The 23,122-nt window shown below is 40.3% G+C and overlaps 2 protein-coding genes across 2 annotated transcripts; one reads left to right on the top strand and one right to left on the bottom strand.

Annotated features, from left to right (window-relative positions):
* The first annotated feature begins 2,704 nt into the window (after nt 1-2,704).
* Nucleotides 2,705-5,321, top strand: LOC120049634 (stabilizer of axonemal microtubules 2-like). Its single transcript, XM_038995952.1, has 4 exons — nt 2,705-2,850; nt 3,330-3,512; nt 3,649-3,848; nt 3,942-5,321. Exons 1-4 carry the CDS (start codon nt 2,792-2,794, stop codon nt 4,979-4,981), a joined length of 1,482 nt encoding a protein of 493 aa, XP_038851880.1. The 5' UTR covers nt 2,705-2,791; the 3' UTR covers nt 4,982-5,321.
* larp7 (La ribonucleoprotein 7, transcriptional regulator) lies at nt 5,095-14,153 on the bottom strand. The gene is made up of 13 exons (XM_038995951.1): nt 13,875-14,153; nt 13,357-13,590; nt 12,917-13,017; nt 12,730-12,813; nt 12,475-12,639; nt 12,271-12,376; nt 11,742-12,104; nt 11,451-11,586; nt 11,061-11,215; nt 10,705-10,820; nt 10,431-10,590; nt 6,568-6,659; nt 5,095-6,385 (listed from the first exon to the last, which is right to left on the bottom strand). The coding sequence occupies exons 2-13, from the start codon at nt 13,571-13,573 to the stop codon at nt 6,308-6,310; spliced, it is 1,773 nt and encodes a 590-aa protein (XP_038851879.1). The 5' UTR covers nt 13,574-13,590; nt 13,875-14,153; the 3' UTR covers nt 5,095-6,307.
* Between the last annotated feature and the right edge of the window lie 8,969 nt (nt 14,154-23,122).

Raw genomic sequence — 23,122 nt, 5'->3', positions numbered from 1 at the left:
GGCTATTATTTTTGGCCATGCTCAAACGTCTGGTTTAAATAGATATTGAACTAAGATACTGATATTTTCTACATAACTGACCTAAACCCCATTTCCTTTGCCTTTTATAGTTATAAGCAGGAAGTAGTGGTAAAATAGGATACATTCTGAACACCATGGGTAAATAGGTGGGCATAAATAAATCCCCTCCAAAATGTAACCTTTATTTAACTAGGCAAGTCAGTTAAGAACAAATTCTTATTTACAATGACTGCCTACACCGGCCAAACACGGACGACACTGGGCCAGTTGTGCGCCACCCTATGGGACTCCCAATCACGGCCGGTTGTGATACAGTCTGGATTCGAACCAGGGTGTCTGTAGTGATGCCTCTAGCACGGAGATGCAGTGCCTTAGACCGCTGTGCCCTTCGGGAGCCCAAATGATCTATAGTAATAGGTGGTTAACCCTATTCACAACATAAAAAAGTGGGTAAAAACAAAGTTTACACTCCACTACGTCACTGGTTATAAAATGTAGGCTAGAACCTTCCAATGACTAAGTGACGTTTGTGATTACTACGCTGTACTGGTGTGAACTATGATACAATCACATAGTGTATTATAATCCAGAATGGATCATCATATAATTTGAATTGCCCAGCATGATGTGATGACAAGCAAAGTACAACCTATGAATCAAGAACAAACAATGAATGTCATCACTTTTTTTATTCACTTTGTGATGTCACCATTGTACTAGCAGTTACTGATGTCTTGAATCTTATACTATAGGTGCTCTAGACCTATACATATCATAGACAATAAGCGATATTTGCATTTGGAAATATTAGGAAAGTCTAACGCAGCTTTAACTAATCAACAAGTTGAAGTTGTCTAGCATGTGTAGCTTTGTGTTTTTGTCACATTGGGTTTTGTCATTAGGCCTAGGCTATGTCTAGCATGTGACACGAGAAACTGACAAGATGATGTATTTGTACAGGATGTGGTAGGTTTTGTAATACAACTTTATATAAATGTTTACTCAATGTTGATTGATAGTGAACGCAGCTCCAATGGCCCGTTAAGTGTTATCAAAGTTCAATGTCCTATTTTGACTTCCTGTCATGCCACAGCTTTACAGTTTATAGTTATCTCTCTCTCTCTCTCTCTCTCTCAATGTGATTCAATCATGTAATATGAAACCAAGAAGGTAGTACGATTGTGATTGTGTTGATAATGTAAAAAACAGGATATGGCTGCCTCTGTGTGGACTTTTTGAGACATTGCAGGCTAAAATTGGAAATGCTTTTGGATTAGGGTCCACTCACTACGTACTATATTATGGGCCTTATGCCCAGCGATGCATTAATGGCATAATGTAATTTATTTAATATAGGTTGAGGTCACTATGACAAATCCACAGAAATATAATGATTACAGCCCAAATATCAATGTCATAAAGTCTGTCACGTCCAAAGAATTTGTTCCAATTCTATGATCACACTCGTGGAACAAGCCTAATTATGACACAAACAATAGCACAATCTCGAATATTAAATTGCAAGCTTGGAATCATTATTCTTTCAAAACACGAAACTGTTATTAAAAATGCAATAATATATCTGGAGCTTCGAGTCAACATACCGACACCATGGCAATCCAATGTATGTGCCAGATATGCACCTGCGGGTAGGTACCAATATCCCGACCGACCGGTGCACTCACCCAGCGCTTTCAGCTGCAGTCTACTGCTTTTTTTGGCTAGGAAAAGGTAACAGATGGACAGCACTGCAACTACGACACGGCCTAGGCCATGGAGATCGCACACTGACTCAAAATCTGCTGCAACATGTATCATAGCCTATTCTCACTGGTAGCCTACACTGACTGTACAACACATTAGGGTAACATCTTCTTAATGTTGAGATGCACCCCCTTTTGCCCTCAGAACAGCCTCAATTCGTCGGAGCGTGGATTCTACAAGGTGTCGGGTGCTGGCCCATGTTGACTCCAATGCTTCCCACAGTTGTGTCAAATTGTCTGGATGTACTTTGGGTGGTGGACCATTCTTGATACACACGGGAAACTGTTGAGCGTGAAAAACCCAACAGCGTTGCAGTTTTTGACACAAACCGGTGCGCCTGGCACCTTGTACCATACCAGGTTCAAAGGCACTTAAATATTTTGTCTTGCCCATTTACCCTCTGAATGGCACACATACACAATCCATGTCTCAAGGTTTAAACATCCTTCTTTAATCTGTCTCCGCCCCTTAATCTACACTGATTGAAGTGACATCAATAAGGGATCATAGCCTTCACTTTGATTTACCTGGTTAGGCTATGTCATGGAAAGTGCAGGGGTTCCTAATGTTTTGTACCGTCAGTGTATTTCAATCATTAATTTCCAACTGGAGTGAACATGGAATGACCTATATAACTGCTGTTCATTCATTTAAATGTAACTATTTTTGTTTACTAAAAGTAGCTGGACTTTATGTAATCCATTTCCAGCACGAAAACCCTAAAAATAATCCTCTAGTACAGAGCAAAAGCACAGCCGCGTCCAGAACTTCTCATCCTCATCAAAGACGCATCTGTCTTCGCTCAGTGCTTCAAACGCGTCAGTTAGAGAGGGAGTAATCCAAGTGCATTTATTTTTAGAAGCGCTCTCTGTCACTACGCACTTCATTTGTAGCCTACTACAACACAATCCATGTTCTTCTGGTCAATAATTTCAACGCTGTTTGGGTACGATGGATTGGGTCACAACGCCCGAGTGTAAAGCGTAAAGATGCGCAGGGATATTCCATGAGGGCGATGTTTCAAGGTATATCCAGAATTTGGAGATGCCCACCTTTGCCAAGGAGGTAAGATTAATGTTTAAACGTTGCGGTCGTTAATACATCGGAGTTCCTATCTGATCGTGCATGGATTGCGAGTTATATTCTGGTGATAGAGAGAGTAAACTATATGACTGATAAATCGTTGATGAGAGGAAGAAAAAACTGAGTATGGGTTGCAATACATGTTTACTTGAAGGTAGGGTAGGCTTAGGTCTATGCCTTCCAAAATAATGCAAACAAATTGACTGAACTGATTAAACGACATTATCAAGTTTAAGTGCTGTAGACTTGATTTCCATGCTGTGTGGGAGCAAATCATTATTTGAATGTAGCTGAGAGACACAAAATAACCGGTGATCAATATAATTTAAATATTTTTCTGATAAGAAAAACTACATTCCGTTACTGTTTTGAACACCAACTTGGCCTAAAGCATATTCTCAACAACACACTCTCTTGGCCATTCTAACCAATCCCAACACTTAATCCCTTTTTCCTAGTAGGAAGCACCACTGTTTACAAGGATCCCATCCAGAGGAGCCGTGTGTCCTGATCCCAGGCTGCATGGTCTCGGAATACCAGGAAAAGTACCCTGCCTACTTCAACACTGTTGTCCGGGCAGCCAAGAAGCCGAAGAATGAGTACCAGCCAATGGAAGGAAAGATATCCAACATGACCACTTTCAGGTACGAGACAAACACATAATTCATCAAGGACAATATGATATTCTGATTCTGACAACATTCCCTCTTTAATAGTTTGCGTAGTTCATTCAGTCTGCACGTTGCAAGTCATGAGTGTAACGTTTTTAATGTCTTTCAGGTCAGACTACGTGGCCCATGAAGTGACCCAGAGGCCACCAAAGGTCACCAAGTTGTATGTGCCACCTGATGGGAGAATGAGACACAGCAGCACTTACGTCAGGGACTACCCAACTCACCCTGTTCAGAAGCACATCGTGACCAAGCCAGATGGGTACCATCCGCCCACAGCAAAAATGGTTGCCCAGTCTTTATACAAAGGTACAGTATGTGCGTCTTCGGGAATGTAATCAGATACCAATAAACTATAGATTTCAAATGAAACTAAGTCCTCTCTTTAATTATTATTTTCAGAGGATTATCGAGCATGGCACACCCAGAAAGTCCAACCCTGCAGGACGCGTGACAACCTGAAGTTGAACAACAGCAAATTTGAGGTGACCACCACCTATCAAGAGGAATTCTGCCACAAGATCCCAGCCGAGGCCAGGGAGAGATTCAAACCAGCCCCCGACGCCCCAGAGACCCTGCCCTTCGATGGCGCCACCAACTACCAGATGCAGTATATGTCCCATCCTGTCCAGCCCAGGCAGCCCAAGGAGAAGGCCGTCTACAGGCCCACCAGCGCCCCCCTCAATGGGGTCTCCACCTACAGGCAGGACTACCTGGGCCTGCCGGCCAAGCCCTTCAGGGCCAAGGTGGCTTGGGAGAGCAGCCCGGCAATCTTTCAGGGGACCACCGAGTTCCAGGATCAGTACAAGTCCTGGCCCCTGCAGCCCAAGCACCGGCACCATGCTGAGGAGTACTGCCCAACTGAGGGCACTTTGGTTGGTCTGTCCACAGCTCATGCTGACTATGTCGGCCACGAGTGCCAACAACGGCCCCAGTCCTCTCGCCCCCCGGTCGAGGCCTGGACAAAGGAGGCCAGGGCACCCCTCCAGACCAGGTCCACCATGAAGGAGCACTACCGTGCCTGGGACATGTTGCGTCCCCGCCCCACTTTACACACAGATGAGCTAGAGAAACCCAAGGGGGCTTTCGCCAAGACCACCACCTTCCGCTCAGCATACACACCCAAGACAGCCCAGCGCGCCACTAGCTTCAAGCCCACTCAGACGCTGCTGAGCCCCCAGGCCATGAATGAAGACTCTGTCTGTCGCCCCACCAACAAGCCCAAGGAGATCCCATCTTGCCCAGCCTGGGATGGCTGTCCTCCTGGCTTTGAGTACAGCTCCATGGGGGCTGGAGGACACAGGCTGTACCGGACCATTTCGATACAGGAAACAGGGCCGAGTCAGCTGGCCGCAGCCACGAGCGATAAGTCTCCTTACTCCCACAGCAGGAAGAGCTGCATGGTCCCCAGCCGCCAAGCCAAGAGGGCACCAGAGTCCTGATTACTGACCTGTACACACATAGCTAGCTAGAGGACTTTCTTATTTTTCTATTCAAATAGAGCACCTTCGGTATTTTTTATAGTCACATTAAAAAAAAAACGGGATAATGCTAGTTGTGCATTTTATTTATTTTATACAGAGGTCACACAAATTCTTACTTGAACATTTCATCGTTAAGCTTTTTGCTATTTTTTCTTCTTCACATAAGTTAACAATGTGGACACGAACGTAAAAGATCAGACACCATCTATCATAGTAACGCACCAGATGCAACAGAATGTGTGTGCCAGCAATATAATCAATGAAGTTTTTATTAATGAGCTGAATAAAGCCAGTCCATTAAAGGCCCAATGCAGCTGTTTTTATCTCAATATCAAATAATTTATGGGTAACACTCCATCCTGGTTACTGTGTTGTCTGGGTGAGGGTGGTAAGTACCTTAGTGTGATTGTTTTCAATTAAAATGGTCAAAAAGAAACAAAAATAGCTTCTTAGCAAAGAGCAATTTCTCAAGCAAGAGACCGTCTGGGAGTGGTCTGAGTGGGGACGGGAAAACTGAAAACAAGCTGTTATTGGCAGAGAGGTTTGGAACTCTTTGTTGGTCTATAAACTACTTTATCTCCTGGTGATGTCTCCAGGCAGGCCCGAAACTCCATCCCATCAAAACAGGCAGAAATTTCAAACAGCTCTTTAACTAAAAGGGCATTTTCACAATATTATTCCAACCACAGTGTGGAAACACATAAAACACAGGAAATTCACTTTTTGTTTTTTTTACTTCACTGGGCCTTTAACCACCAAAATGTATGTTTATTAATTAGAAAATAGGTACATTACTTCAAAAAGAAAAGGTTATCGGTGCCATGACAAGTTACAGAAAACAGATCATGGGCAAAGCTCTGGGCAAGTTTTGAAATCCTATGTACAGCATATATACATTCATATTTCCTAACTGAAATTCGGGCAGCTCGCACTACAACACAATCAAAGAAGACTAGTGAGCAAATCTATTCGCAATTTAAATAATGCAGCTGCTTTCTGCTTGTAGAACAGCAGCCATACATAACTTTCCAGTTAGCGGAACTGAAACTACATTGGACAGAATGGCTGTTTAAAAAATAAACACAACGTTACCATGACTTATTAAAATTCTATTTTAAAACCATGGCTTCTCTCTGCTTGTACCACTCATGAACAGTAAAACAAAACATCATACTATTTAGGAATGACAAAATGGCCGACATTTCAATAAACTCTTAGGGAAGAAAAGGATTCAGAAAATGATTCAGAAAAGAGAGGACGCACAGTAGAACTTGACAGTCTTGATCAGTCTTCCATGAAGCGGATGTGCTTAGTGGCCTCCTTGGCCCGGGCTATGATGATTTTCTCGGCTTTGGAAATGAGCTGGGGCAGAAACAGAGATGAAAGGGAGACATTGCTCTGTTAAAACCAATTTTAAGGCCTAGAATAATATGAGTGAACAACATGCTCATTCAAAAATGGTTTTCCTCAAAAGAAAATGGTTGGGTGCTGCTAGAGATACTTGTAAATAATCCATAAAAAAATGTAAATAGAGGGAACTCTACCTTCTCTGTGCCCCGTTTCTTGTCTCTGGGCCGGTTCAACTTAGCTTGGCGGTCCACCAGGATCTTCTGCCAGTACCTTTGTTCGTGGTCGCCTACAAGTACAAATTAATGAAGAAATTAGCAATTGTCCATTTCAATGTAACCACCAGCCCTTCCACTGGAACGCAGCAGCACATGAAAACTCACTCAAACATCTCTTTCCAAAGTGCAACAAATAATTCAGCTACATTCTCCTCTTAATAAGCAAATGAAGCCAAAACAGTCAGACATATTTTGGTTAAGGACATGCCTTCATGAATATGCTTTCTTGATCCTCAAATTAAGATGCAGTAAGAGGACTCGAAAAACGTAATATATAACAATTGAATAATAATATATAATAATTCATTACTGTATGAAATATTATAATAATAATAACATGCTATTTAGCCGATGCTTTTATCCAAAGGGACTTAGTCATGTGTGCATACATTTTACATATGGGTGGTCCCGGAAATCAAACCCACTATCCTGGCGTTGCAAGTGCCATGCTCTACCAACTGAGCTACAGAGGACCAGCAATTGTTATTGAACAAAGATATGACAGTGAATTTGGAAAGTATTCAGACCCCTTGACTTCTTCCATATTTTGTTACGTTACAGCCGTATTCTAAAAATGTTTTTCCCCCTCAAAATCTAAACATAATATACCATAACAGGTTTTTAGAAATGTTTGCAAATGTATAAGAAAAAAATCACATTTACATTTAGTATTCAGACCCTTTACTCAGTACTTTGTTGAAGCACCTTGGCAGCAACTACAGCCTTCTTGGGTATGATGCTACAAGCTTGGCACACCTGTATTTGGGGAGTTTCTCCCATTCTTCTCTGAAGATCCTCTCAAGCTGTCAGGTTGGATGGAGAGCGTCGCTGGACTAGAGGTCGACCGATTAATCGGAATGGTCGATTAATTAGGGCCAATTTCAAGTTTTCATAACAATCGGTAATCAGCATTTTTGGACATCGATCATGGCTGATTACATTGCACTCCACGAGGAGACTGCGTGGCAGGCTGACTACCTGTTATGCGAGTGCAGCAAGGAGCTAAGATAAGGTGCTAGCTAGCATTAAACGTATCTTATAAAAAAACTATCAATCTTAACATCATCACTAGTTAACTACACATGGTTGATGATATTACTAGTTTATCTAGCTTGTCCTGCGTTGCATATAATCGATGCGGTACCTGTTAATTTATCATTGAATCATAGCCTACTTCGCCAAACGGGTGATTTAACAAGCGCATTCGCGAAAAAAGCACTGTCGTTGCACCAATGTGTACCTAACCATAAACATCAACGCCTTTCTTAAAATCAATACACAAGTATATATTTTTAAACTGCATATTTAGTTAATATTGCCTGCTAACATGAATTTCTTTTAACTAGGGAAATTGTGTCACTTCTCTTGCGTTCATTGCACGCAGAGTCAGGGTATATGCAGCAGTTTGGGCCGCCTGGCTCGTTGCGAACTAATTTGCCAGAATTTCACGTAACTATGATATAACATTGAAGGTTGTGCAATGTAACAGGAATATTTAGACTTATGGATGCCACCCGTTAGATAGAATACGTGACGGTTCCGTATTTCACTGAAATAAACGTTTTGTTTTCGAGATGATAGTTTACGGATTTGACCATATTAAATGACCCAAGGCTCGTATTTCTGTGTGTTATTATATTATAATTAAGTCTATGATTTGATAGAGCAGTCTAACTGAGCGGTGGTAGGTAGCAGCAGGCTCGTAAGCATTCATTCAAACAGCACTTCACTGCGTTTGCCAGCAGCTCTTTAAGCATTGCGCTGTTTATGACTTCAAGCCTATCAACTCCCGAGATTAGGCTGGTAATACTAAAGTACCTATTAGAACATTCAATAGTCAAAGGTATATGAAGTACAAATGGTATAGAGAGAAATAGTCCTATAATAACTACAACCTAAAACTTCTTACCTGGGAATATTGAAGACTCATGTTAAAAGGAACAACCAGCTTTCATATGTTCTCATGTTCTGAGCAAGGAACTTGAACGTTAGCTTTTTTACATGGCACATATTGCACTTTTACTTTCTTCTCCAACACTTTGTTTTTTCATTATTTAAACATGTTTCATTATTTGAGGCTAAATTGATTTTATTGATGTATTATATTAAGTTAAAATAAAAGTGTTCATTGAGTATTGTTGTATTTGTCATTATTACACATATATATATATACATACATATAGAGGTTGACCGTAGAGATACCGATACCGATTTATTGGAGGACCAAAAAAAGCTGATACCGATTAATCGGCCGATTTTTATTTCTATATATATATATATATATATATATATATATATATATATATATATATATATATATATATATATATATATATATATATAGATCTGTGGCTCGACACAATGCTCCATCGGAGCTCTACGGACAATTGCTTCGACCTCAAAGGCTTGGTTTTGCTCTGACCTGCACTGCCAACTGTAGGACCTTATATAGACAGGTGTATGCCTTTCCAAATAAATTATTTATTAATAAATAAAATTTAAAAAACGGCCGATTAATCGGTATCGTCCTTTTTTGGTCCTCCAATAAATCAGTATCGGTATCGGCGTTGAAAAATCATAATCGGTCAACCTCTACGCTGGACAGCTATTTTCAGGTCTCTCCAGAGAGGTTTGATCAGGTTTAAGTCCGGGCTCTGGCTGGACCACTCAAGAACATTCAGAGACTTGTCCCGAAGCCACTCCTGCGTTGTCATGGCTGTATGCTTTGGGTCGTTGTCCTGTTGGAATGTAAACCTTCGCCCCAGTCTGAGGTCCTGGGCGCTCTGGAGCAGGTTTTCATCAAGGATCTCTCTGTACTTTGCTCCGTTCAATCCTGACTAGTCTCCCAGTCCCTGCCGCTGAAAAACATCACCACAGCATGATGCTGCCACCACCACGTTTCACCGTAGGGATGGTGCCAGGTTTCCTCCAGACTTGGTGCTTGGCATTTAGGCCAAAGAGTTCAATCCTGGTTTTATCAGTCCAGAAAATCTTGTTTCTCATGGTCTGAGAGTCCTTTAGGTGATGCCTTTTGGCAAACTCCAAGCGGGCTGTCATGTGCCTTTTACTGAGGAGTGGCTTCCGTCTGGCCACTCTACCAAAAAGGCCTGAGTGCTGCAGAGACGGTTATCCTTCTATAAGGTTCTCCCATCTCCAAAGAGACTGTAGGACCTTATATAGACAGGTGTATGCCTTTCCAAATCATGTCCAATGAATTGAATTTACCACAGGTGGACTCCAATCAAGTTGTAGAAACATCTCAAGGATGATCAATGGAAACAGGATGCACCTGAGCTCAATTTCAAGTCTAATAACAAAGGGTCCGAATTAATATGTAAATAAGCTATCTGTTTTTTATTTTTAATACATTTGAAAAAAAAATCAACAAATCTGATTTTGCTTTGTCATTATGGTGTATTGTGTGTAGATTGATGAGTAAATCCATTTTAGAATAAGGCTGTAACGTAATAAAATGTGGAAAAAGTCAAGGGGTCTGAATACTTTACGAATGCACTGTATATAGCCATTGCCTCTTTTCAATGTAGTAAATAGTTTATGGCCCCGTTTGAACTCTCCCAAATACATCCATCCCTTCTCCCATCCTTGAAGAAATCCCTAATATGATTTGATAGACGTGAGCAAGGCTACCTCTGTGTTGCTGTCACTAGTCATGTCATGTCAGCGCTTACCTCAAAGAAGGGAGGAAGGAAGGATGCAAATAAAGATGCTTTGAACAGGACCCTTGGTGAACTATAGTGGTAGTAGTGGGAGAGTCAGCCTACCAGAGAGGATCTCCAGCTGCCAGCTGTGTTTGTTCTGCAGCTCGGTGCGAGCGTCAATGATGGCCTTGGCCTCTGCTGGAGTCTTGAAGCGGACGTGACCCTCGGCGTCCCCCTCTAGGGTGTCCACATACACCACTGGGGACACCTCAGAGAGAGCGTCCTAGATACACACATACTTTGAGTTAGAAGAACACATGGCTCTAATCAATTGTATGTGAAACAATGAATGCGTAATAAACATGGTAAACGAAGAGCGTTAAAAGCTCATCTCTACCTTGATGACTTTTCTGCCAGGTAAGGGTTTGGTGTGGGTGATCCTGACGATGCAGCCACTCTCAAACTGAGGGCCGAGGGGGCTCTCCTTTTCACCTGCCTTCTTACTCTCCTCAGCTTAGGAAAAAAATACATGGTGAAGAAGACATAATATTGTGTTTGGAAATGGTCAACTGTATGGGAACCGGTTTCAAAAGATTTTCAGCATTTATTCTGATGTAATATGTGGACAGCAAACTAACATTTGACTCAATATCAATATTTGGGGTGTTTATTTGAGAGTACTAGGGGTTTTAAACATGCAGAAGTTGTACTACTGACAGATAGGTAAGTAGTGGATAACTATTAGGCACTAACGAGGTGTCTGTTTCTGTTGGAGACAAGTGTCCATCTCCATTTTCTCTCCTGCTCCTGCCCCCTTGTGGTGGAACTTGGTCAGGCACGCCTTCAGAGCTCCCATGCTCCTCTTCTGCAGGGTCAGATACTCCACCTTCAACTTCAGCCAGTCTTTCCTTCCATCCAGACAGCAAAAAGGAAAGTATGGAGAGAAGGAGGAAGAGAAAGAAGAGAACGAGAGAGCAAGCTCTCGATTTGAATAACAATATCTTGTCTAACACTGGGGTATTGGATTGTTCAATAAAGATGCTACGGTTTAGACCAATTTAATTAGGGATTTATTTAGATTAAATCCATTGGTCTGATTGACTCAGAGCAGGCTATTAGTCAAAGATGCATGAAGGTTCTTACTTGGAGAGAACCCGGAGGGGAATGACCTCTTCACCAATCTTCACCCTCTCCTTGTGCTTCTTCTTCCTCTTCCTCTTAGCTTTTAGCAGGGAGTCGTCCATCTTCTCCTCTTCCTCCTCAACCTTGACAGGCAAATCTGAAGACACCAGATTACTATTAGGCATTATTTGTCACTGCTGACCAGTAGACCATCTTTTGGACTGGATTTAGTCAAACCTGCGCACATGTATTTTCTTCTACCCAAAACCAGTGATTTTATCTGTTCACAAGCAATACAATGAAGATCCTTACCTTTCCCATCGCTCTCCTTCACCTCGTCTTCCTCCTTCACCTTGCCCTCCTCCCCCTCGCTCATCCTTCTCAGCTTGGCCGGCATGTCTCCCTGGACGTCACTCTCTGAGCTTTCCCCTGCCTGGGACCGCCGTCTCTTCTTCTCTAGCCTTTTGGCCGGGGCCTTATCTGTGCCCCCCTCGGGTGCTACAACCTCTGCACCCTCGGCCGTGCATTTCCTCTTCCTGTCAGAGGGCTTAGACTCAGATTCTATTTCCTGTTCTTTGGCCCCGCCCACTGTTGTCTCTGCCTGTGACGGGGCGTCCTCTTTGGTGCTGCCCCTGGACTTCTTCTTTTTCCTCCTTTTCTTTTCCTCTTCCTCGTCTGCAAAAAACAGACACACACAGTAGTTTAACAGATGGTAAAGGGCTTTAACTTGACACTTAAATGTTGGCACTTAACTAAAAAGTTTCCAACATATGCATTTGTTGTGATTGTGTGTAGTCACTCTGGAGTTAACCAGCAATGCTTTATTCTTCCCAATACCCACCTAGTGTGGTGTTCAGGGTGGGTGGATCGGGGATAGGCTTCCTGTTCTTGGTCTTGGGGAAGATGCCAGGTTTCCTGGGGGCGTCCTCTGGAGGGTTGTTCAGCATCTGGACGAGGAGAACATGGTTAGTTCTCTACCTTATTACTAGGTAGGACACATCCATTTGATCACAAAATTCATTACAGAGGAATCTTTATATCTCACCTCTATGGCTTTCTGTGCTTCCTCTTTCGTCTCAAACTCAATGAAGGCGAACCCTTTGGAGTGGCCCGTGGTTTTGTATCTCGGCACACTGACGTAAACCACATTTCCACATTTGGTAAACACTCGTTCTAGCCAGTCGTGTGTTACTTTCTTGGGCAGAAGCTCCTGGGGTAAAAATATATTTATTTAATATAGCGTTTTGTATTCAAAGGACCACATCATGACTTGACAAACATGAACAAAACTGGTATTTACCACATAGACTGTTCGGTTGTCTACATCTTTCGGATCCTCTCCAATTGGACGCTGCCGTCGCACTTTAGTTCCCTCTAGGTTGACCTGAAAGACCAAAACAGATCACAGTGAACACCATACGTCTAAGAATTCAATACAAAATTCCAACCAGCAACTGAAAAACAGATTATGTACAGTAATACTTGACCTCAACGACAGATGAATTTTTCAGTGCCCTTGCAATCAGCTTGCAATCAGTTGTCAGATTTTTCATTCGGTTGAAGGATGTCAAAACAGATATATCAACATCTGTAGAAAATAAAACCACTGTTAGTTAACAGGAACATAATCCCAAAGGAGCAGTACAGGACAAGTGAGAATAGGATGATTGTTGTATGGTATCCCTTAATCTCCATCACAAATCTGGGCCAAAATTCTACCCTGACCACAAGATAGACAAAACACTTATTGTTGGTGTTTCCAGCTATGTTAGCCTGGTCCCAGATCTGTTTGTGCTGTCTTGTCATTTGTCAACTCAATGACCATAGGAGTTGGAGTTGGCAAGACAGCACAAACAGATCTGGGATAAGGCAACAGCTACATAGGATGGGACAATGACGCCAAATGCTGCCCATTACAACTACTTACATCCATCTCGTGACTCTTCAATGAGTCGTCTCAGAAACCTGTCCTTGTGAAGGTTGACATCCCCAAACCAGAAGTCCACCTGCTTCTTCACGTCTGCAAGCAGCTGTTTCACACGGGACCTCTTCTTCTTCTCATTCTCTTTGTTCTTTCCACCTGGGTTCATGGTAGATGATAGGGCACCACCACCACCTACGACTCTTTCCTCTGTGTCTACCATTATGTGTTTAACTACACCTGTGAATGATCATATCTCATGGCTGAGTAACATTGCACTGAAGGTATTGGCATTCATTCATCATTAGTTATCTAGTGTTTTGAATTCTACAAGTGAGAACACGGAGTCTACGTTATGTAGCTAATGTGCATGCATAACGTTATATGTATTTAGCTCTTTCGAGCTAAGTTAGCTAACAAACTAATTAAACGTTAACTTCCTAGCGACTTACTCAGTTTGACAAATAACAGTATGGCTGTTTCAAAATATTTTAAAATGTAGCAAATCAAACAGAAGACATTACCTTATTATCTGCGGCAGTAAGTAATCATTTAGCTAGCTATATTTTAGAATTCAGAGCTACTGGCGTGTGTGTTTCGTTTTCGAGTGAGGTCCTCGCACAGTTGAGAAACAGTCAGAGTCGCTCAAATTTTCCTGACGAACAATTAATTAGTTAATACACTATAATTTAGCAAATTAGTACACCCAAATTACAAATGTGATTATACATATCAGATGAAATGCGTTAAACACAGGTAATAGTACCAAAAGCTAAATTAGATGGTCTGTATTTCTCTAAAAAGGCTTTCCTTTGGAAACCTATTTTGTCTCTTGTTGATGACGTTTCCTCCACGGGAATACGAAAAAAGGAGCGAAATACAAACATACTGCAGCAGCCAAATTGGCCGTGTTCGAGAGGATCAAAACCGTAATGTATCATGGGTAAATTGTGACTGACTGACGGATCTACAAATAACAATGAGAGTTATTTATGATGCAAGGTTCTTTGTATTGTAGATCAGTAAGTCGGAAATCGCCTGCACTTTCGGCTGCAATGTAGAACAAGCCTATAGACACATACACACATCGTTACGTTATGTACAACTAAACATAATCAAAACCTTCTATTTTGCTACAATTTAGATTAGAACGGACAGATAGTGTTATGGGCACGTGTCGTTGTTTTCCCCTAGTTTGCCCTAAAGCTACAATCCTTATTCGTTTTCCAGCTAAACAACACTGCTGCCCAGCCACTTTTTTTATATAGGCCTATTAATAAGGGATGGGGTGGCTCTATGGTGAGCAAACCATAGAGCCAACAAATGTTATGGATTGAGATTTTTTTACGCATGTTTGAATGCTTATGGAAAAACTGTTTTATTTTAAAATCTTAGCATTTATTTTGCTTCATGAAAAGATTGATAACCCCCACAAAGACATACACACGCCCATCTCTCTGTTACGTCATGTACAACCATTGTGTAGCCTACATGACGTATTACGGTAAGGACGAGTTCGGTTTCCTATACCATCCTTTATCATTAATTGACATCCCACCACAGAACATTTTTCAGCAATTCAACACAGAGATGGATGAAGAAAAAGTAAGTGCCTTATGTCGTTTATTTAAAGCTATGGCTATATTTAAAAATGTTTCTTACTTTGCCTAATGCAAAATATAGGCAAAACCTTGTATTTCGCTACCATCCAGATCAGAATGGACAGATAGTGCTATCGCCCATGTCATTTCCCCCCATAGTTTGCCTTAAAGCTGCAATCTTTACTTCGTTTTTTCACCCAAACTGCAGCCCGCCACTTTTTGTTATAGGCCTATTACTGAAGGATGGAGTTGCACGAGAGACGACTGCTGTCCACTGCACTTTGGTGCTGGACGCGAGATCGCGGTATTCCGATTCAGTCGCTATCAATTAAAATTATTCTTAAAATGAATCTCCAATCGCGTCTGTTTTCGTGTTGTTTACGTAGTCCTACTTTCACACCATCGTTTTTTTTTTTGCTGACAACTGTAACAAAGTCGACACACGGTTTGTAGACGTAAAGAATTGTGAGTAATAGCAGAAATCTTTTTTGAAATCAACCAAGTTGAACTTCTATTAGGTTGACTTGCAGGTGATGTTGACTTGCAGATGATGTTGACTTGCAGATGATGTTGACTTGCATGTGATGAAGGAAATATATCACATAGACTTAGCTGTGATATTGTCACGTAGGTCTAACTGTGTGGATGGAACCAGTTATTATGCCTTATCAGAGGGTTTGGGATAAATGCGGAAGACACATTTCAATTGAATGCAATTCATTTGCGCAACTGACTAGGTATCCCCTTTCCTTCCATATAGGCCTTATTATTACTGCAACCGAGATTGTTTTTTTTATCACATTATGCTATTTTTAATGGTTGCATTCAAATTCCTGTGCAGGGCCACCCGTTGTCCACTATGCCATCATTATGACGTCAATAAGGTCAACACCATAGAATTAGGAATTAGAATTCTTTTATTTAATAGGATCTCTAATGGCCAACACCTGTTTGAGTACTTTGGCTGCAGTTCAGACAGACCCTTCTCTGCTGTGTCCTTGGTGCAGACTGTGCTTAGATGGCATAGCATATAACTAGAACACATTTCTGCACTTTTTGGTTTCGTTTTACAAATTCATTCAAAGTCAGACAAAAAGGAGGTAGGTCTATTTTGGCAGCTTTGTGTTACCGTCTTATTAACACAACTTTTTACAATGTCTACAGATAAAAAGCTTCATGGTTTAAAATACTTTTAATGACTTTCATTTTGAGGATAACTGCAATAGGCTAGTTATGATGATTATAACAACAACAACACTTGATTACAACATGACTTGGAAGATAGCCACCAGGAGAAAGGGATGGAAGAGGAGGTGAAGGCAGAGAAGCCAGATGCTCAACTAAAGGAAGAGAAGGTCACGTCTGGCAAGGTAAGATTGGTCCTCTTGTCATTTAAAAAACATTTTTTGCTAGGTTTTAATCTATCCTGTTTCATTTTACAAACTTGATTCAATGTCAGATGAAAAGGAGGCAGGCCTATGTCTTTCAACAGCTTCACAGCTTTTCAACAAAAAGTTTACAGAATCTCTACATATTAAAAAAACTCATTACTTTCATTTTGATAAACACTGTATGGGATAGAAAGAATGAGAGGAAGGTGTGATTGGTCCTCTGGCCACTTGTGTTATTTTCTAGGTTTTAATCTATCTTGCTATCTATTGGCTAAATAATGGGCTGCTTTAACTTGATGTTACAAATAATGTGTGATTTGGTGGCCGTATTGTGGGTGTTTCAGGGAAAAGGTGTACATTTGACCTCCATCATCTAGGATGTGACAATGGTAAATAAATCTCTACATTTATGCTCATTTTTTGTGCGGTCTTGCAGGCCTTCTCATGCAGCTGCAACTGCAAGTACATTTGTAAATCATGACCTATCTTGAGTTGGGCTCTGGGATGGTGCAATTGTTGAGAAAGTGAGCTTATGGTTGTGTGGGGGTAAGGGCTGAATGTGTGTGGGTGTATGTGTGTATCCCACAACTGTTGCGAAGGAAGAAGTAAAAGATGTTAGGGACTATAGAGGATGATCCACAGCAATATATAATAAAAATCGAGGTGAGGGCGATGGAAATGCATTTGGCAATGGATCTACTTCAATTCGGTAAATGGCACTGTGTGCCCTTTTCAAAGGATGGATCCCAGTCGGTCCAGGGCTATGGGATACAGGGGGTCGAGGGTGGTCTGCCGGGCATTGGGATGACAACCCAACTCGAGATGAGGGCTTTTAGCGGGTGGAATAGTAGGGACCAATTGGAGGTTTACTTAGTAGCAATGCAAATATCATGGTACAACTATATAGACACTCAATCATTATGTTACTTTTTAATAGGACGTTTACAAACATATATTTTGATAAAAATAATTGAAAGGTGTGTCTCATTATGGTAAGTGGTGAAATAAGTATAGCCAGTTACAATTGTAATGGCTTAGCAGACAATAAGAAAAGACGATCAGTATTTACCTGGCTAAAAGAGAAGGATTATAATATCTATTGTTTACAGGAAACCCATTCAACAGTTTTAGATGAAGTTTTGTGGAAAAAGAACTGGGGGGGCGAAATATATTTCTCCCATGGGCAAAGAAATTCAAAAGGGGTGATGGTTTTAATTAACAGTAATTTTGATCCAAATGTGCAACTTGTCCAAACAGATCCTCAAGGTAGATGGATTATTTTAAATATGTTATTGGACAATAAACAGATATGGCTTATTAACCTATACGGTCCGAATAATGATGATCCAAGCTTCTTTGACAATATATATAAGAATGTATCAACTCTACAAGCAACACTAGACTCTATTATTATAGTGGGAGATTTTAATACGGTCTTAAATACCTCTATGGACCGGAAAGGAAATCACACTACAAACTATCACCCTCAGGCACTTAAGGAAATCAGGAATGTCATGGATATATTGGAATTAGTGGATATATGGAGACTTAAATACCCTGACCTAGTGAGATATACATGGCGGAGGCTTAATCAAGCTAGTCGCCTTGACTACTTTCTTATATCATTCTCTCTGGCACCAAAAGTTAAAAAGTGTTTGATAGGGGACAGAATGCGGTCGGACCATCACATAATTGGCATATATATTACTCTTACAGAATTTCCACGTGGGCGAGGATATTGGAAATTTAATCAAAGCCTACTAGATGATAAATTGTTTAGAACTAGGACAGAAGAATTTATAACTGACTTTTTTAGACATAACATAGGTACAGCAGATCCCCATATTGTATGGGACACTTTTAAGTGTGCCTTTAGAGGCCATGCAATTCAGTACTCATCTATAAAACAAAAGCAATTTAGATCAAAAGAGTCCATATTAACAAAGGAAATTGAAGGACTAACAGTACAGTTAGATAACAATAAAAACGGTACCATAGAGGCACAGAATAAGTTAGAGGAAAAACAAAAAGAAATGGAGGAACTTATTCAAGAAAGATCCAGTGTAATATATTATAAAAATAAAGCGAACTGGATGGAATATGGGGAAAAATGCACCAAATTATTTTTCAATTTTCAATATAGAAATGCTACCAAAAAAACCGTATTAAAACTTGTTACAAATGATGGAGTCACGCATGATTCACCAAATGATATTTTGAAAGAGGAAGTAAAGTACTTTAAGAATATGTTTTCGTTTCAGGCTCCTCCATCTCCACTAACTGAAACTAATTGTATGGATTTTTTCCCTAATAATAATGTAAAATTAACATCTGTACAGAAAGACTCATGTGAAGGCCTAATTACAGAGGAGGAACTACTTGATGCAATTGGGGCCTTTAAGGATGGGAAAACTCCAGGGCTGGATGGCATACCAGTGGAAGTATACAATTTTTTTTTTGATATACTCAAAGGACCATTATTAGCTTGTTTTAACCACTCCTATATAAATGATAGATTATCAGACACGCAACAAGAAGGTGTGATATCATTATTACTGAAACAGGACCCAAGTGGTATATATAAAGATCCAGTCCATTTAAAAAATTGGAGACCTCTTACACTTCAGTGTTGTGATGCAAAAATCCTAGCAAAATGCTTGGCGCATAGAATAAAAAAAGGTTTTGTCAGATATTATTCATCCTAATCAGACAGGTTTTTTACATGGACGATACATTGGAGATAATATAAGGCAAGTACTGGAAACAATAGAACACTATGAAATATCGGGGACACCAGGCCTGGTTTTCATAGCTGATTTTGAAAAGGCTTTTGATAAAGTACGACTGGAGTTTATATATAAATGCCTAGAATATTTCAATTTTGGGGAATCTCTTATAAAATGGGTTAAAATTATGTATAGTAACCCTAGGTGTAAAATAGTAAATAATGGCTACATCTCAGAAAGTTTTAAACTATCTAGAGGAGTAAAACAAGGTTGTCCACTATCGGCATATCTATTTATTATTGCCATCGAAATGTTAGCTGTTAAAATTAGATCAAACATTAATATTAAGGGATTAGAAATCCAGGGCCTAAAAACTAAGGTGTCATTGTACGCTGATGATTCATGTTTTCTTTTAAAACCACAACTAGAGTCTCTCCACGGCCTCTTAGAGGATCTAGATACATTTGCTATCCTCTCTGGATTAAAACCAAATTATGATAAATGTACCATATTACGTATTGGATCACTAAAAAATACACATTTTACATTGCCATGTAGTTTACCAATTAAATGGTCTGACGGAGATGTGGACATACTCGGTATACAAATCCCAAAAGAAAGAAATGATCTCACTCCAATAAATTTTTATAGAAAGTTAGCAAAAATAGATAAGATCTTGCTACCATGGAAAGGAAAATACCTGTCTATTTGTGGGAAAATCACCCTGATTAACTCTTTAATCATATCACAGTTTACCTATTTGCTTATGGTTTTGCCTACACCTAGTGACCTGCTTTTTAAATTATATGAACAAAAAATATTCCATTTTATTTGGAACGGCAAGCCAGATAAAATTAAAAGGGCCTATTTATATAACGAATATGAATTCGGAGGGCAGAAATTATTAAATATTAAAGCGTTAGACCTCTCACTAAAGGCATCAGTCATACAAAAGTTATACTTAAATCCAAACTGGTTCTCTAGTAAATTGGTAAGAATGTCTCATCCTATGTTCAAGAAGGGCCTTTTTCCCTTTATTCAGATTACACCTGCTCACTTTCGGTTGTTTGAAAAGGAAATAATCTCCAAAATATCTTTATTTTTTAAACAAGCCTTAGAAAGTTGGTTGCAATTTCAGTTTAATCCACCTGAAAGGACAGAACAAATAGTACAACAAATATTGTGGTTAAATTCAAATATAGTAATTGATAAAAAAAACTGTATTTATTGAAGAAATGTTTAAAAAAGGTATAATTTTTGTGAATGATATCATAAATAGGACTGGTGGAGTAATGTCACACATGCAGCTAACACAGACATATGGAAATGTCTGCTCTACCCAAAATTACAACCAATTAATTGCAGCATTACCACAAAAATGGAAGAGGCAAGTAGAAGGGGAAAAAAGTAAGGAACTTGTATGTCGGCCCTATATTAAAGAACATAAATGGTTAAAGAAAAGTGTGATAAATAAAAACATATACCAATTTAATTTAAGGACCAAAAAACTGACAGCTGTGCCATATAAATTGCAAAATAGTTGGGAAGAGATTTTTGATGTACCCATTCCATGGCACATGGTTTATGAATTGATACGCAAAACAACGCCGGATTCAAAACTTCGAATTTTTCAATTTAAATTACTGTACAAAATTCTTGCAACTAATAGAATGTTATATATATGGGGGATACAATCTTCCCAGCTCTGCAGATTCTGCTGTGAGGAGGCAGAGTCACTAGATCATTTATTTTGGTATTGTCCGTATGTAGCTCGTTTTTGGTCACAGGTCCAGGAATGGCTGAAGAATTGCAACATTTGCGTAGAACTAACGCTACAGATAGCAATACTGGGGGATTTGAAAAGCCATAGTCAATCAATCAATAATATAATAATTATTTTAGCAAAAATGTTTATTTTTAATTTACAATCCGTGGAAGCTATGAGAATAGGAAGATTCAAATCTTTTGTGAAGCATCACAGCACAGTTGAAAAATATATGGCAAATAAAAATCCGAAATGGATGATGTTGGAAGATAGATGGGAAGGGTTGAGTGGAGCTGAAGGGTGGGACTAATAACAAGATAAACAATGTAGGGCATACGGGATCTGTGAAATGTGTATAGGGGCGGAGCTTTTGTGAAATAGCACAGTTACAAGTGGAAATCAAACTGGATGGACAACAGAAATAGAGGAAGGACTAAGAACAAACAAGAGAGAACTATTATAAAGTAGACTGTGTCTGTAAAATGTGTATAAGATGTATAAATTGAAGGTAAAAACAGAAATGTTTATCAGTTTACTCCAATTGGGGGATCGGTGGTAGGGTTTGCGGGGAATAATAATAAAGGTATATTCTTTAAAAAAGTATGTATGTCTATATAGGTATGTGTATGTATATATGTGTATATGTATGCATACGTGTATGGATATATATATTTACCCAAAAAAATATGGGGGATTGGAAATGATGCAGACGATTACATTGGAAGCAACATTCTTTCCGCAATATTAAGCTGATCCACCCCTAAAAGAAAAAAATATATATAATAATAATAATAATAATAATAATAAAAATAAAAAAAAATAAAAAAAATAATGTGTGATTTGAAAACTGTATTCTTGAAGGCCAAAAATAAATCAGCAGACCAAGGCAATGAAGAAGGTTAGAGATTTTTCTATATTAAACTATTTATTTTCCTAGTACATGTACTGTTTTGTTAGTGTTCATATTGTTGTGCAGATTCATTATTTTAAAAGCAAAATTATTTTTGTCCTTTAGGTCCCTCAGTGGCATTCTGTTCACCCCGAGCTCACTATCCAGATAAATACCAAAACAGAGTGGCAGTAATTCAACTCTTACAGGAGGAAGGAACTACGGAAGAGTCTACTTTATCCGAGAGGACGTCTGCTTCCCAATCCTCATCAATTTCATGAGGAATCTCACTGATAGGTATGCTCAAAATCTTTCAATAACGTCCATCTTTATACAACAACCCTGTCTGGACCACTAAAAAACAACTGAACATGTTAACTTGTGTCTTTATCAGGCAGTGGAAGGTGATTCAGGAGGGCATGAGAAATCCTGTAAGTTTATTTGTCAACATTTGATGTGTGATTATTTGATAGAAAGTTGGACATTAAGTTTATCATATTGACTAACTAAGCACTTGACAACACAGCCCCTCAAGAATAAATATCATGCTCTTTTTTTGTATTGAAACAGACAACCAAAGTACACCTTGCCAAAATGTGTAGGAAGATAGCGAAAACGGTTTCCCACATTGCGGTAGAGATCCTCATCCCGACCCTTGCACAAATATTAGAGCTTGATGCCGCTGGAGAAGCTAGTTCCTCTCCCTCGCTGACTGGATCAGAGTGCGCCAACATTGCAAGCATCCAGGAACATGTGGTGAAATTGAATGAAGATGGTCTACCTAAGAGGCCTGGCAGTGGAAGGTCCCTGTGCAGTCAACGGGTCAGGACTCCCTACCTCTCGGCCACTGATTTTGAGCAGTCACACATGGTGACATTTGATGACAAAGATCTATCCACAAGGCCCAGCAGTGGAAGGTCTCTGTGCAGTCAACGGGTCAAGAGTCCCTACCCCTCATCCACTGAATTTGAACAGAGGCTGGAATTGATCCGCAAACACAGTTACCACAACAGAGAATTGAGGACGAGCGGCAGTGGCAGACATTATTACAGCTCCCACACACACACCCACTCCACGTTCTTCCACAAGGTATGTTCACCAACCACACTTCAACTGTGTGCCTGACCTGGTCTCCCTGGTGGCGCAGTGGTCTAGGGCACTGCATCACAGCGTTAGCTGCGCCACCAGAGACTCTGGGTTCGCGTCCAGGCTCTGTCGCAGCCGGCCGCGACCGGGAGGTCCGTGGGGCGACGCACAATTGGCCTAGCGTCGTCCGGGTTAGGGAGGGTTTGGCCGGTAGGGATATCCTTGTCTCATCGCGCACCAGCGACTCCTGTGCCGGGCGCAGTGCGCGCTAACCAAGGGAGGCAGGTGCACGGTGTTTCCTCCGACACATTGGT

The sequence above is a fragment of the Salvelinus namaycush genome, chromosome 6, assembly GCF_016432855.1.
Source record: "Salvelinus namaycush isolate Seneca chromosome 6, SaNama_1.0, whole genome shotgun sequence".
Lineage (NCBI taxonomy): Eukaryota > Metazoa > Chordata > Actinopteri > Salmoniformes > Salmonidae > Salvelinus > Salvelinus namaycush.
The sequence above is the reverse complement of the archived record's forward strand: the minus strand, read 5'-3'. Positions and strand labels throughout refer to the sequence as shown.

Excerpts from the sequence above, each read along its gene's own strand:
- LOC120049634 (XM_038995952.1), top strand. The coding sequence starts at position 2,792 with ATGAGGGCGATGTTTCAAGGTATATCCAGAATTTGGAGATGCCCACCT. Across the intron at positions 3,513-3,648 it reads TCCAACATGACCACTTTCAG|GTCAGACTACGTGGCCCATG; the intron begins GTACGAGACAAA and ends AATGTCTTTCAG. Across the intron at positions 3,849-3,941 it reads TGCCCAGTCTTTATACAAAG|AGGATTATCGAGCATGGCAC; the intron begins GTACAGTATGTG and ends TATTATTTTCAG.
- larp7 (XM_038995951.1), bottom strand. The coding sequence starts at position 13,573 with ATGGTAGACACAGAGGAAAGAGTCGTAGGTGGTGGTGGTGCCCTATCA. Across the intron at positions 12,377-12,474 it reads AAGCACAGAAAGCCATAGAG|ATGCTGAACAACCCTCCAGA; the intron begins GTGAGATATAAA and ends CTCCTCGTCCAG. Across the intron at positions 12,105-12,270 it reads CACCCTGAACACCACACTAG|ACGAGGAAGAGGAAAAGAAA; the intron begins GTGGGTATTGGG and ends TGTTTTTTGCAG.